Genomic DNA, 13,833 nt, shown 5'->3' on the forward strand with positions numbered 1-13,833 from the left:
AATAACAAACAAAACCCAGAGTTAGTAAAAGAAAGGAAATAATAAAGATCAAAAGGGAAATAAATGAAATAGACACTATAAGGACATTAGAAAAGATCAATGAAACTCAGAGCTGGTTCTTTGGAAAGGTAAACAAAATTGACAAACCTTTACATAGGCTAACCAGGAAAAAGACAGAGGTGTACAAATACCATGGGGATCTTAAGGGTTCATTGTCAGAGCACTGCAATAAAGGAAGTATCATTATAAAGCATTAAGTATCATTAAAAAACAAGTCATGTACATTTGTTTCCCAGTGCACATAAATGTGATGTTTACACTATGCTGTGATATGTGTGCAATAACACTTTGCTTAAAAATCAATGTACTCATCTTAATTTTAAAATATTTATTTCTAAAAAATGCTAACCATCTGTATCTTCAGCAAGATATAATCTTTTGCAATAGTAATATCAATGATAACCGATCACAGATTACCATAATATATATAATAATGATGGAAAAATTTGAAATACTGGGAGAAGTACCAAATGGGAAAGAGAGACATGAAGTGAACAAATGATATTGGAACAATGGTACTGACAGACTTGGTTGGCTCAGGGTTGCCACAACATTAATTTATAAAAATGCAATATCTGCAAAGTGTAATAGAGCAAAGTGCAATCAAATGAGGTACGTCCATAAATAAAACCAGAAATAAAAAGGTTATAATTAATACCATAGAAATATAAAAGATCTCAATAACTATTAACAATTATATTCCAACATATTAGACAACATAGAAGAAATAGATAAATTCCTAGAAACATACACTACTCCCCCCAAGACTGAATCATGAAGAAATAGAAAGTCAGAATAGATTGATTACTAATAAGATTAAATCAGTTGCAAAAAACCTCCCAACAAACAAAAGACCAGGATCAGATGGCTTCATGGGTGAATTTTACCAATGTTTAAAGTATCGACACCAATCTTTTTCAAAATCTTCTCAAAAACTAAAGAGGAAAGAACATTCCAAACTCATTTCATGAGGCCAGTATTACCATGATACCAAAACCAGACAAAGACGCTACAAAGCAGAAAAATAACCTGATGAACACAGATGCAAAAACCCTCAAGAAAATACCAGCAAACCAAATTCAACAATACATTAAAACAATTATCAAATGGAATTTATTCCAGGGATGTAAGGATGGCTCAACAAAACACAAATCAATCAATGTAACACACCCAAACAAAATTAAGAATAAAAGTCATAAACATCTCAATAAATATGGAAAAAGCATTTGAAAAAATTCAATATACATTTATGATAAAAACTGTCAATAAAGTGGTTATACAGGGACAAATCTCAACACAATATAGGCCGTATATGACAAGCCCATGGCTAACATTATATTGAGTGAAAAATTGAAAGCTTTTCCTGAAAGATCAAGAACAAGTCAAGGATGCCAATTCTTGCTACTTCTATTCAAATAGTATTGGAAGTGCTAGCCAAAATGATTGAACAAGAAAAAGAAGTGAAAAGTATCCAAATCAGAAAGGAAAAAGTAATGCCATCACTATATGCACATGACATGATACTACATAGAAAACCCTAGACTCCACCAAAAAAAAACTGTTAAGAACTAGTAAAATTAAGTAAAGTTGCAAGATATAAAATCAACATATATAAATTAGTTCCCTTTCTTTACACTAATAGGAACTACCAGAAAGGGAAATGAAGAAAACACTCTCATTTACAAATGCATCAAAAAGAATAAAATACCTAAGAAATAAATTTAACCAAGGAGATTAAAGACCTGTATATTGAGAACTATAAGACAATAATGAAAAACATTGAAAAAGACACAAATAAAGGGAAATATATTCCATGTTTATGAATTAGAAGAATTAAAATTGTTAAAATGTCCATATTACCCAAAACAATCTAAAAATTAAAATGCAATCCTTATCAAAATCTCAATGCAGAAACTATAAAACTCTTAGAGGAAAACATAGGCAAAACACTCTTTGACATAAGTCACAGCATTATCCTCTTTGACCCACCTCCTAAAGTAATGGAAATTAAAACAAAAAGAAACAAGTGGGACTTAATCAAACTTAAAAGCTTTTGCACAGCAAAGGAAAATATTTAAAAAATGAAAAGACAAGCCTCAGAAAGAGAGAAAACAATTGCAAATGAAACTGACAAAGGATTGATCTCCAAAATATACAAGCAGTTTATGCAGCTCAATATCAGAAAAACAACCCACCCAATCAAAAAGTTGGAGGAAGACCTAAACAGACATTTCTCCAAAGATGACACACAGATGGCCAACAAACACATGCAAAGAGGCTCAACGTGGCTCATTATTCAGTTCAGTTCAGTTCAGTTGCTCAGTCGTGTCCGACTCTTTGCGACCCCATGAATCGCAGCATGCCAGGCCTCCCTGTCCATCACCAACTCCCGGAGTGCACTCAGACTCACGTCCATCGAGTCAGTGATGCCATCCAGCCATCTCATCCTCTGTCGTCCCCTTCTCCTCCTGCCCTCAATCCCTCCCAGCATCAGAGTCTTTTCCAATGAGTCAACTCTTCGCATGAGGTGGCCAAAGTACTGGAGTTTTAGCTTTAGCATCATTCCTTCCAAAGAACTCCCAGGGCTGACCTCCTTCAGAATGGACTGGTTGGATCTCCTTGCAGTCCAAGGGACTCTCAAGAGTCTTCTCCAACACCACATTATTAGAAAAATGCAAATCAAAACTACAATGAGGTATTACCTCAAACCTGTCAGAATGGCCATCATCAAAAAATCTACCAACAATAAATGTTTGGACAGTATGCAGAGAAAAGGGAACCCTTTTGCACTGCTGGTGGGAATGATTCAGTCACTATGGAGAACGGTATGGAAATTCCTTAGAAACGTAGGGATAAACTACCATATGACCCAGCAATCCCACTACTGGGTATATAAACCTGTAACTAAAAAGTCACATGTACCCCAATATTCATAGCAACACTATTTACAATAGCCAGGATATGGAAGCAACCTAGGTGTCCATTGGCAGGCAGATGAATGGATAAGGAAGTTGTGGTACATATGTACAAAGAAATATTACTCAGTCATAAAAAGGAACACATCTGAGTCAGTTCTAGTGAGGTAGATGAACCTAGAGCCTGTTACGCAGGTGAATTAAGTCTGAAAGAGAAAAACAAATTTCATATATTAATGCATATATACGGAATCTAGAAAAATGCTACCGATGAACCAATCAACAGGGCAGAAATAGAGACTCAGACATAGAGAACAGACTTTGGACACAGTGAGGGAAGGAGAGAGTGGGATGAATTGAGAGAGTAGCATTGACATATATACACTACCATGTGTAAAACAGAGACAGTGGGCAGCTGCTGTATGGACACAGGGAGCTCAATCCAGTGCTCTACGACAACTGAGAGGACTGGAATGGGGTGAAGGGAGGATGGGGGGAGAGTTCAGGAGGGAGGGGGCACATGTGTACTTGTGGCTGATTCATGTTGTTGTATAGCAGAAGCCAACACAATACTGTAAACCAACTACCCTCCAATTGAAAATAAATTAAAAAATCAAAAAAATCTCAATAGCAATTTTCACAGAAATAGAACAAAAAATCCTAAACGTGTATAGAACCACAAAAGATCCTGAATAGCCAAAGCAATGTGAGGAAGAACAAAGTTAGCAGCATCATGTGTCCTAATTTTAATCTATATTACAAAGCTACAGTAATCAAAGCATATGGTACCGGCATAAAAACAGACTCACAGATCAATGGAACAGAATAGAGAGCCCATAAAGAAACCCGCACACATATGGCCAATCAATTTACAACATAGGAGCCAACCATATACACCTGGGAAAAGACTGTCCCTTCAATAAATACTGTTGAGAAAACCATATTCAGTTCAGTCACTCAGTCATGTTTGACTCTTTGCGACCCCATGAATTGCAGCACGCCAGACTTCCTTGTCCATCACCAACTCCCGGAGTTCACTCAAACTCACGTCCATTGAGTTGGTGATGCCATCCAGCCATCTCATCCTCTGTCGTCCCCTTCTCCTCCTGCCCCCAATCCCTCCCAGCATCAGTCTTTTCCAAAGAGCCAACTCTTCGCATCAGGTGGCCAAAGTATTGGAGTTTCGGCTTCAGCATTAGTCCTTCCAATGAACACTCAGGACTGATCTCCTTTGGGATGGACTGGTTGGAGCCTGGCAGTCTACAATTCATGGGGTCACAAAGAGTCAGACAGTCCTGAGCGTGCAAGCATGCACACACATGCACACACAATACACATCTCTGTACACTCCCACACATATACACACTCAGCAATAAAAAGAAAATTTTATCATTTGCGACAATATGAACAGATCTTGAGAGCAATATACTATGAGAAATAATTCATAGATAGATAGACAAATACCATATTTTCAAACTAATATGTGAAATATAAAAGTAAAACAAAACTTGTTAGTGACCTCATAAATACAGATAAGTTGGTGGTTGCCAAAGGTGGGGGTGGGGAGTGGGTGAAGGTGGTTGAAAGGTATGAACTTACAGTTATAAAACAGATAAGACCTGGGGTTGCAATGTATAGCATGGTTTCTATGGTTAATAATACTATACTGTAACATGAAAACTGCTAAGAGAATAAATCTTAAAAGTTCTTATCACAAGAAAAAAAATTGTTACTGTGTAGTGATGGATGTTAACTAGACTTAGTGTGGTAATCATTTGACAATATATATAAATATCAGATCATTACGTTGTACATAATGAAACTAATATAATGGTATATGTCAATTATACATCAATTTTTAAAAAAGACTTCAATGTAATGACCTAATTTTATATTTTGAGGAACTAGAAAAAGAGCAAATGAAACACCAAGCTATTAGAAGGAAGAAAATAATAAAGACAGAGATAAAATAGAGAATAGAAAAACAACAGAGGAAATTTAAAAAATCAAAAGTTGGTTCTTGGAAAAGATCAAAAAAATTGACAAACCTTTAGTTTAACTAAGACTCAAATTACTAGAACTGGAAATTAAAGTGGGACATTACTACTATTATCTCTGACCTCACAGAGATTAAGAACTGTAAGCCAACAAAGACGATAACCTAGATGAAATGGTGAAACTACTAGAAACTCAGAAACTACCAAAATTGTTTCAAAAGAAATAGTAATTCTGAATTGCCCCCTAATAAGTAAAGAGACTGAATCAGTGATGAAAAATTTGCCAACAAAGAGAAGCCTGCTGTTGCTGCTGCTAAGTCGCTTCAGTTGTGTCCGACTCTGTGCGACCCCATAGACGGCAGCCCACCAGGCTCCCCCATCCCTGGGATTCTCCAGGCAAGAACATTGGAGTGGGTTGCCATTTCTTTCTCCAATGCATGAAAGTGAAAAGTGAAAGTGAAGTTGCTCAGTTGTGTCCGATTCTTAGCGACCCCATGGACTGCAGCCTACCAGGCTCCTCCGCCCATGGGATTTTCCAGGCAAGAGTACTGGAGTGGGGTGCCATTGCCTTCTCCGAAGAGAAGTCTAGGACCACATAATTTCAACAGTGAATTCTACCAAATTAACACCAATCCTTCTCAAACTCCTCTAAAATTACAGAAAACAAAGGCAACACTTCCCAATTCATCCTGAGGCCAGTCTATCCTGATACCAAAAAAAGACAAAGACGCCATCAAAACAGAACATATTTTTAATATAATTTATGAATATCCTTTATGAATATGTATGCAAAAATTCTTACCCTTTTGCAGCTTATAGACCAACGAGAAAGACAAACAATAACAACAAAGCAGTTGCTGCTGCTGCTAAGTAGCTTCAGTCGTGTCCGACTCCGTGCGACCCCATAGACGGCAGCGCACCAGGCTCCCCCGTCCCTGGGATTCTCCAGGCAAGAACATTGGAGTGGGTTGCCGTTTCCTTCTCCAATGCATGAAAGTGAACCCATAGAAGGCAGCCCACCGGGCTCCCCCGTCCCTGGGATTCTCCAGGCAAGAGTACTGGAGTGGGTTGCCATTGCCTTCTCCGAACAAAGGACAATTTATTGGGTATTATGGAAAGCTAGCAGGTGTATCTGACCTGCATGGTGGATTGTGTGGTGGGGAAGGGCAGCTCAGGTAGACTGTGAGGTGGGAAAGGACAGTGTCACAGAAGTGACATTTAAGCTACAACAGGAAACATGAAGAGTTAGCTGGGTAATGAATCAGGCAAGTTCCAGACAATGAGTAGGGCACTTGGAATCTAACACCGAAACATACAGGGATCTAAAAGAAGTAATTTCTGAAAATGTTGGGGGCAAGAGGGGAACAGAGAGAGATGAAACTGAAAAGGCAGGTGCTATAAGAGCAATGGAACGCCATTAGAGAGTTTTAAGAGTCAAAAAAAATTGTTTAATCCCCACTAGATTTTAACTATTTATACTATTTGTGTGTATATCTGACTGAGGATATGAACTGTCTATTTCATCATTTCCTCAGTGACCAGAACAATGCTAGGCATGCAGTAAGTATTTAGTAAGTATGTATTAAGTATTATTAAATAAAAATATTAACTGGCAGTAGAAAAATGAAGCCCAATTTTTGATTCTCTAATGTATTACATCGGAGAAGGCAATAGCACCCCACTCCAGTACTCTTGCCTGGAAAATCCCATGGATGGAGGAGCCTGGTAGGCTACAGTCCATGGGGTCGTGAAGAGTCAGACACGACTGAGCGACTTCACTTTCACTTTTCACTTTCATGCATTGGAGAAGGAAACGGCAACCTACTCCAGTGTTCTTGCCTGGAGAATCCCAGGGACGGCGGAGCCTGGTGGGCTGCTGTCTATGGGGTCACACAGAGTTGGACACGACTGACGTGACTTAGCAATGACTTAGCAATGTATTACATAAATGTAAATATAAAGAGACTAGAGATTTCTCAGTGATCGCTACTATTGTAGCTATCTGAAATAGCTATTGTAATCACTGAAATTATAATAATCACTCTAATTAAAACTAGAGTGAATCAATTAGATTGAAAACATACTGCCCTCTTGTTAAAAACAAAAGTAAAATTATTACAAAAGGAATACAGGTAATTACTATCAAAGAACCAATCATTAAAATGGAATGTTCTGTAAAATATTATAAGCCATCCAGTCTATATGATTATTTGTTGGATGCACATTTCTAAACTGAAAGCAGGCAATGCAAACTCTTTATTTATGTTGTCAAAATTAGACAAAATGGAGAAGTGTATATTTCAGTCTTTCCAGATTCTGACCTTATTTTACTGCAAACATTACATCAGAGTGGCTCATTTGATTTTATTTGTTGGACTCCCCATCATATAAAAGTAAGCAATGGGTTGACAATTACAAGTCATAGGATGCCTAAGGGACCATAGGGTACAAGAATTCTAAGAAAACTATCTTCTAGAACAACTACAATTGCGTGAAAATAAGCTAATGATGTAATAGTGACTCTTTGCTCTGGAAGAACCTGGAATTTAAAAGGTGAAGGAGAATTTCTTGTTTTCTTCTTTCACAAAATTTTCAATCAAGATATTTTAAATGAGTGACGTAAGCAAAATTCAGTGAGGAAATAAATGCTGACTGTATACCTGCTATGATTACATTTTTTCAAAAATGCTTACTGGTAAGCCCTGGTTATGTAACAATTTCAGATATATTTCCATACAATATACACCTTAGGCCTGCAAAGAAGGTGAATGCAGTTGGTTGGTTTGTTGGTTGATTTTACAATAGTTTCAATCACTTTTAAGAGTCTGTTAAAGGTTAGATCTTTCTATGATTAGGGCCCTCCAAGCCAGGATAAATATATTTAGTAAAAGTATATTATGAATGGAAATGATGTCACTATCTTACATGTATGTTTTATCTTTTAAAAATATTTTTATATTTGGTTCTCATATCTCTCATTATTTGCCCCACTATTACATAAGGAAACTGAGTCCAAAAAAATACATGTGACTGACTAGGGTATTTACACAATCAGTGATAAAGCCTTAGCTAAAAATGAAGAGTTCTTATTAAAGTATTTTTTTCTCTTGCATCACTACTAACTCTTGGCCCAATGAAAGGTATCTTTTTTTTTCTTTGAGGGATGATCTTATCTTCGACCTGAGTCATATAGTCGGAGATTACATTTTTCTTTAAGGAGTAATTGATACTACAAACATTTTTAAACTAAAGAAATGCCAATTTCATGTCATGCTCCGAACAAATCTCCTGATAATTAACAAAAATTACACTATACATGGCAGTGAAATGAACGAAATGGATGAGGAAAGCAGAAATAGACTGGACATCAGCATCTCAATCCAGCCTTCCATGAATTAAAAGCCACCACTTCTTTCCCCTTCGTTATTTCAAAACCCCATGGCAGCGAACCCCAAATTGGAGAACATAGAACAGAGGCGCCAGAATACATTTCCAAGCACCCACAAGATTTATCTAGTAGGGGGAAACAGAGAGTCGGAGGATGGGATGGGGGGAGAGAGGAGACGCAGTTTACTCCGCCCTTCTCCCCTCTCCCACAATGTGAGGTATCGAGGAAACCATCTTCAATGCTGTCAGGGCCCCGCTGAGTCAGGGAAGAAGGCTGGAGAAAACCGCACCCCACAAGGGCCCCTTCCTCTTTTCAATTCACCTTTATCCCTCCCTTTCCGTGATTTTTCCCCTGTCTCCCATCCCTATTCTAAGCCTCTGGCTTTGCCCAGTGACACTTCATGGCCAACCCAAGAACCTCTTAATATCCTCACGGTCCGAGCAAGGAGGGGAGGACCGACCCTTGGGGAGTCGTCACCTTTTGAGGTATCTGGCGTCCTCCCCCTGCATGGCGGCGGCGACGGCGGCGTGGGGAGGATGGGGGTGTCTGAGAGAGGCCGGCCGGGCTATGTCCGGGGACGCTGGCCAAGGTACCCCACACCCAAAGGCGATGACAGTCCTGAGGCCTGCAAGGCGGGGCAGCTACGGCGCTGTGGTTACCTCGGTGAGGCCACCGGCTCCTCCCACCACTCCTGAGCCCCAAAACACTGGAGCTGCTCAGACCCGCCCACAGCTGCCCGGGTGAGCTCCGCCCCAAGGCGCATGCGCCTGCTCCAGCGGCGCCAGTGTGCGCAGGCTCAGTATGCGGGGCTGGCCCTTGGGACTAATCTGACGCACCCTGCAGCCAAACGTGAAAGTATTTGCGGCAGATTTCAGCGTGCTTAGTTAAAGGGTGTCTCCGTGCTCACCGCCCCCTTGAGGATGGGAATTGAAAGAGTCATCCCCCTAGTCGAATTGGAATTTCTGGTCTTTTGCTTCAAGACAGGGAGAAGAAATCCATTAACCATTTAATTAGAGAATGCTCTTGAACACTCCAGCCCTTGGCTAAGAACCTGTAAAGAAAGGCATGTACGTGGGGCATTGTGGAAAAGGAAGGTGGAAAAGGAAGAGCGCTGATTGCGCTAAGTTGGAATTTGTGCCGACAATGTAGCCCTTGTACAAAATGAATACAATTAATATCAACTTTAACCAAAGGGCAAATCTGTCTCTTCCACTTTAATATCCTAAATCTACAATGCACTTCCCCCCTCCCCCCCCCCCCCCCACGAAAACAGCTCCTGAAATTACAACTTCAACTAACTATTCTGAACTTTGGATAATTTTGGATTCATTTTCCCTGAGACAGGCAGCTCTTAGCAATTCTGGCCATAGGGCAGGGGGCTGGTTTTTTGTTGTTGTTTGTTTTGGTTTTATCTTTTTTTAATTGAAATAGAGTTGATATAATGTGCCAATCTCATCATTCTAAATGAAGTCAGAAAGACAAATACCATATATCACTTATATGTGGAATCAAAGGAGGGATACGAAGAAGGCATTTCTACTCCCCACCTGCAATCCTGTTACTTACTCTAGGTTCTCCATTTTCAGTCACCTTGGGCTATGTCAACACCACTGTTCTTCTGTCTTTTTTATATGCACTAAGTTAATGCAATGCAATACACGGAATATGTAAGTATGGACACAGTCCATACCAATAAGAGATGGTATTGCCTACCCATTCACACAGGCTACACTATTTCTATCAATGTTTTAGTCATTCCTCCAGTCTTCCAGGGAAGGTCATAAAGCTAACTCTGACAGCTAACTTTCTTTGTATCATGACCTCTTATTAAGCTATTTAAAAATCTTATCATTTCTTCCTTCAAGATATTTCTGCAATCCAGCTTTTAAATTCTCACTTCTACCTACTAGCCTAATCATTTCATACTTGGAATACTGCAGTTCTTTCCTGTTTTCTGTTTTTTGTTTTTTTTTTTAATATTCATTCTCATAACTGATACAAATTTTATAAATCATCACTTATAGGTAGATTACCTTAAAACCTAATATTGCCAGATCACAGTATCTATTAAAATGTATGTTGTTGTTTAGTCACTAAGTCCTGTGTGACTCTTTTGTGACCCCATGGACTATAGCATGCCAAGCTCCTCTGTCCATGGGATTTCCCAGGCAACAATACAAGTGTTGGTTGCCATTTCCTTCTCCAGGGGATCTTCCCAACCCAGGGATCAGACCTGCATCTCCTGCACATACTTGCAATGTAAGCGTCTTGAGATCAAAGATTTTGCTTTGCTTACTTCTCAACCCTTAGGACAGCACCTGGCTCATAGTTGGCATCAAATAAATATCTGGAGTTGAAAAAAAATGCATATCTGATCTTGAAACAATAATCACAACAAAAATCTAGAGGAAAGAGGGAGGCTCAAGGGGAAGGGACATATGTATACTTATGACTGATTCACATTGTTGTATGGCAGAAACCAATATGACATTGTAAAGCAATTATCATCCAATCAAAAAAAAAACAAAAAAAAAAACCCTAAAAGAAATGCCCTGAGGCCAGGCAGGAAGAACTGAAAACTAGATCAATAAGAAGATAAACTGAAATTGGGGCTGAACTAGAGAAACTTTCAGTGTATAGTGGGAACAGTAGGCATCTTATTCTTGAGCCTAGGCATCTTATTCTTGAAAGTAAGAAATATTAATGGGATTGTGTTCAAAAGACACTAGTCAATTTTTAGGCAATTTTCCTCAAAAGGAATAATTACATGGTTGATTTAACACATAATAAAAATCCAGGAGTCCATAATGATATTCAGTGACTCATAGAAACACAGAAAAACAAAACCTCACTTTCATTGATGGTAATGACTACATCAAATCCTTACTCTGAAAATTGATAATTAAAGGAAATAATTAAGCATTTAATCCAAGCCTTTTGGAAATAAACCATAATTTACCTCCTTTTAATGAGGGAAAGTTTTTTTTTGTTTTTAAACAGAAAATGTCTGCTAGTACTGGAGCAATATCATGATAGTTACTATTTTGTGAACACTGAGAAATAATACACCTCATTGATTTATTATAAAATAATTTAAAATGTGGCGAAATTTCACCCCACAGACTACCTGATAATTCTAAATGGAAAAAAATATGTTACTTTACAATGGCGAGATCAGCATTTTAAACAAACAAGTAAATGAGGTATCATTAGTAGTCATAGTCCCTGATAGTATATGCAATAGGAAGCACACAAGATCACCTATTAAGTATTCTTTTTTTTCTTACACAACTTCACAGTTTTTTTTAATTTATTTTAATTGGAGGCTAATTACTTTACAATATTGTAGTGGTTAAAAATATGGAACGCTTCACAAATTTGCGTGTTATCCTTGCGCAGGAGCCATGCTAATCTTCTCTGTATTGTTCCAATTTTTAATATATGTGCTGCCAAAGTGAGCACCTATTAAGTATTCTTGATGAAAATTAACCTGAATTTAACTAAATTGTTCTATCTAAAAAGACTAATCTACATCTATAAAAGGGCTTGCCTTGTGGCTCAGCCTGCAATGTGGGAGACCTGAGTTTGATCCCTGGGTTGGGAAGATCCCCTGGAGAAGGAAAAGGCAACCCACTCCAGTATTCTGACCTGGAGAATTCCATGAACTGTAAAGTCCATGGGGTCGCATAGAGTCAGACACAATGGAGCGACTTTCACTTTCACTTTCATAAAAGACTAATAAATGAAAATCTCAATTAAATAGAGTTGGGAAGCAGAATAAGGTGCTCTTATGGCCCTGTTGATAGAGCCTGACAGAAGAAGGAGTCTTCTTCTCTCCTGGCAAGGTCACAGTCAATGAAAAGTCATGGACTCTGTTTACTATAGCCCTCCCAACATAATTTTTCTCTCTATAAAAGCATTGCCTAATGGGCACTTGCAAGTGGTTCACCTCAATTTCAGACCCCAAATTACAATGCTCTGCTGAGCCCAAATAAACACATCTTTGCTGAAGAAATATGTGGCAGTCTATTAGTTTCAGGTAAACAGATATCACATGCATAACTAAATAAAGAAGATGATCCCAAAGAGTGGGGAACATACCCAACTAGATATCAAGATATATCAGAATAATAATTACAAGGTATAGAATTGACATAGGGAGACAACCTGAGTGAAACAGAAAACAAGACCCATGCACATAAGTAAACTTGAAATATGATGGAAGTGAATTTTCAGATCAGTATGGGAAAAATGTATTTTTGGAAAAATGCATTTTCAAAAAATGTTTTTGAAACAATTATTTATGCATATATAACAAATTAATTTGGATCTCTGCATGCATGCATGCTCAGTTACTTCAGTTGTGTCCAACTCTTTGCAACCCCATGGACTATAGCCCACCAGGCTCCTTAGTCCATGGGATTTTCCAGGCAAGAATACTGGAATGGGTCGCCATGCCCTTTTCCAGGGGATCTTCCTGACCCAGGGATCAAACCCACATCTCCTGAATCTCCTGCTTTGCAGGTCGATTCTTTGCCATTGAGCCACCAGGGAAGCCCAAACTGGATCCCTACCTCATGCCATATTCAAAAGCTAATTCCACATTGAATAAACTCTTAAGTGTAGAAGAGAAAATTTTAAAAACATTCAGAAGAAAATATAAATTATATTTATGACATTCAATTAAGGATACATTTTAAAACAAGATACAGAAAACACTAAAAATAAGATATTGATGAATTCACTCCTTTAAAATTGATAACTTCTGATTATCAACACCACCAGCATAAGGAAAGTGAAAAAGATAAGTTAAAAAATGATGTGATCTATTTGCCTCACATAAAAATTAACAAAGGATTAAACTGACTATTTCAAGATCTGCTATAAATCAAAAAGGAAAACACAAACAACTCAATGGGAAAATGGACAGAGGAGAAAAAGAATTAGGAATAGGAAGTAAAACAAAACATGAAAAGATGCTTTATCTCAATAATAACCAGGAAGATGCCAATTTAGACTATAAAAAGATATAATGTTACACTGACGAGGGTGCAAAATTTAAGAAGTCTGACAATATCAAATGCTTGTAAAAATGTGAAATCCTGGAAATGATGTAGTAACCATTTCAGGTATGAGTGTTCATTGTGACTACCACTTAGGAATAAAATGTCTTTGTTATTTTGTGAAGTTGAATAAAGATATTCTCTAAATTTGTGCATTTCTACCCATAGTTATATAACTCAGAAAATTCTAGCATATGTGCACAATGAGATTTGTTCCAGAACTATCAGAGCAGTGTTGTGCATAACAGAAAAAGAAAAACTGAAAAAGAACTCCAAAATAGTTCTGCAGAATGGGTAAATATGTTGGAAATATTCACACAATGCAATATTATGCATCAGATTTCTCTGAACCAGAGAATGAACTAGAACTATACAGACAACATGAATGAGTATTTAGAAACATTATATTG

General features: G+C 38.0%; 1 protein-coding gene and 1 non-coding gene across 3 annotated transcripts in view; both read right to left on the bottom strand.

Annotated features, from left to right (window-relative positions):
* KIFAP3 (kinesin associated protein 3) overlaps positions 1-9,174 on the bottom strand; it is a 148,523-nt gene extending 139,349 nt beyond the window's left edge. The window contains exon 1 of one of the 2 annotated variants that reach the window (XM_055582209.1): positions 9,020-9,174. In XM_055582209.1, the coding sequence (XP_055438184.1) occupies positions 9,020-9,123 (104 nt within the window). In that variant the 5' untranslated portion in view covers positions 9,124-9,174. Of the gene's footprint in view, positions 1-8,837 lie in introns of both variants that reach the window. The other variant, XM_055582210.1, reaches the window with a different exon arrangement.
* A 2,540-nt stretch (positions 9,175-11,714) lies between these two features.
* On the bottom strand, positions 11,715-11,822 carry LOC129654439 (U6 spliceosomal RNA). The gene has a single exon (XR_008715504.1). It is a non-coding gene; the product is annotated as a U6 spliceosomal RNA (small nuclear RNA).
* Between the last annotated feature and the right edge of the window lie 2,011 nt (positions 11,823-13,833).

The sequence above is a fragment of the Bubalus kerabau genome, chromosome 5 (assembly GCF_029407905.1).
Source record: "Bubalus kerabau isolate K-KA32 ecotype Philippines breed swamp buffalo chromosome 5, PCC_UOA_SB_1v2, whole genome shotgun sequence".
Taxonomy (NCBI): domain Eukaryota; kingdom Metazoa; phylum Chordata; class Mammalia; order Artiodactyla; family Bovidae; genus Bubalus; species Bubalus kerabau.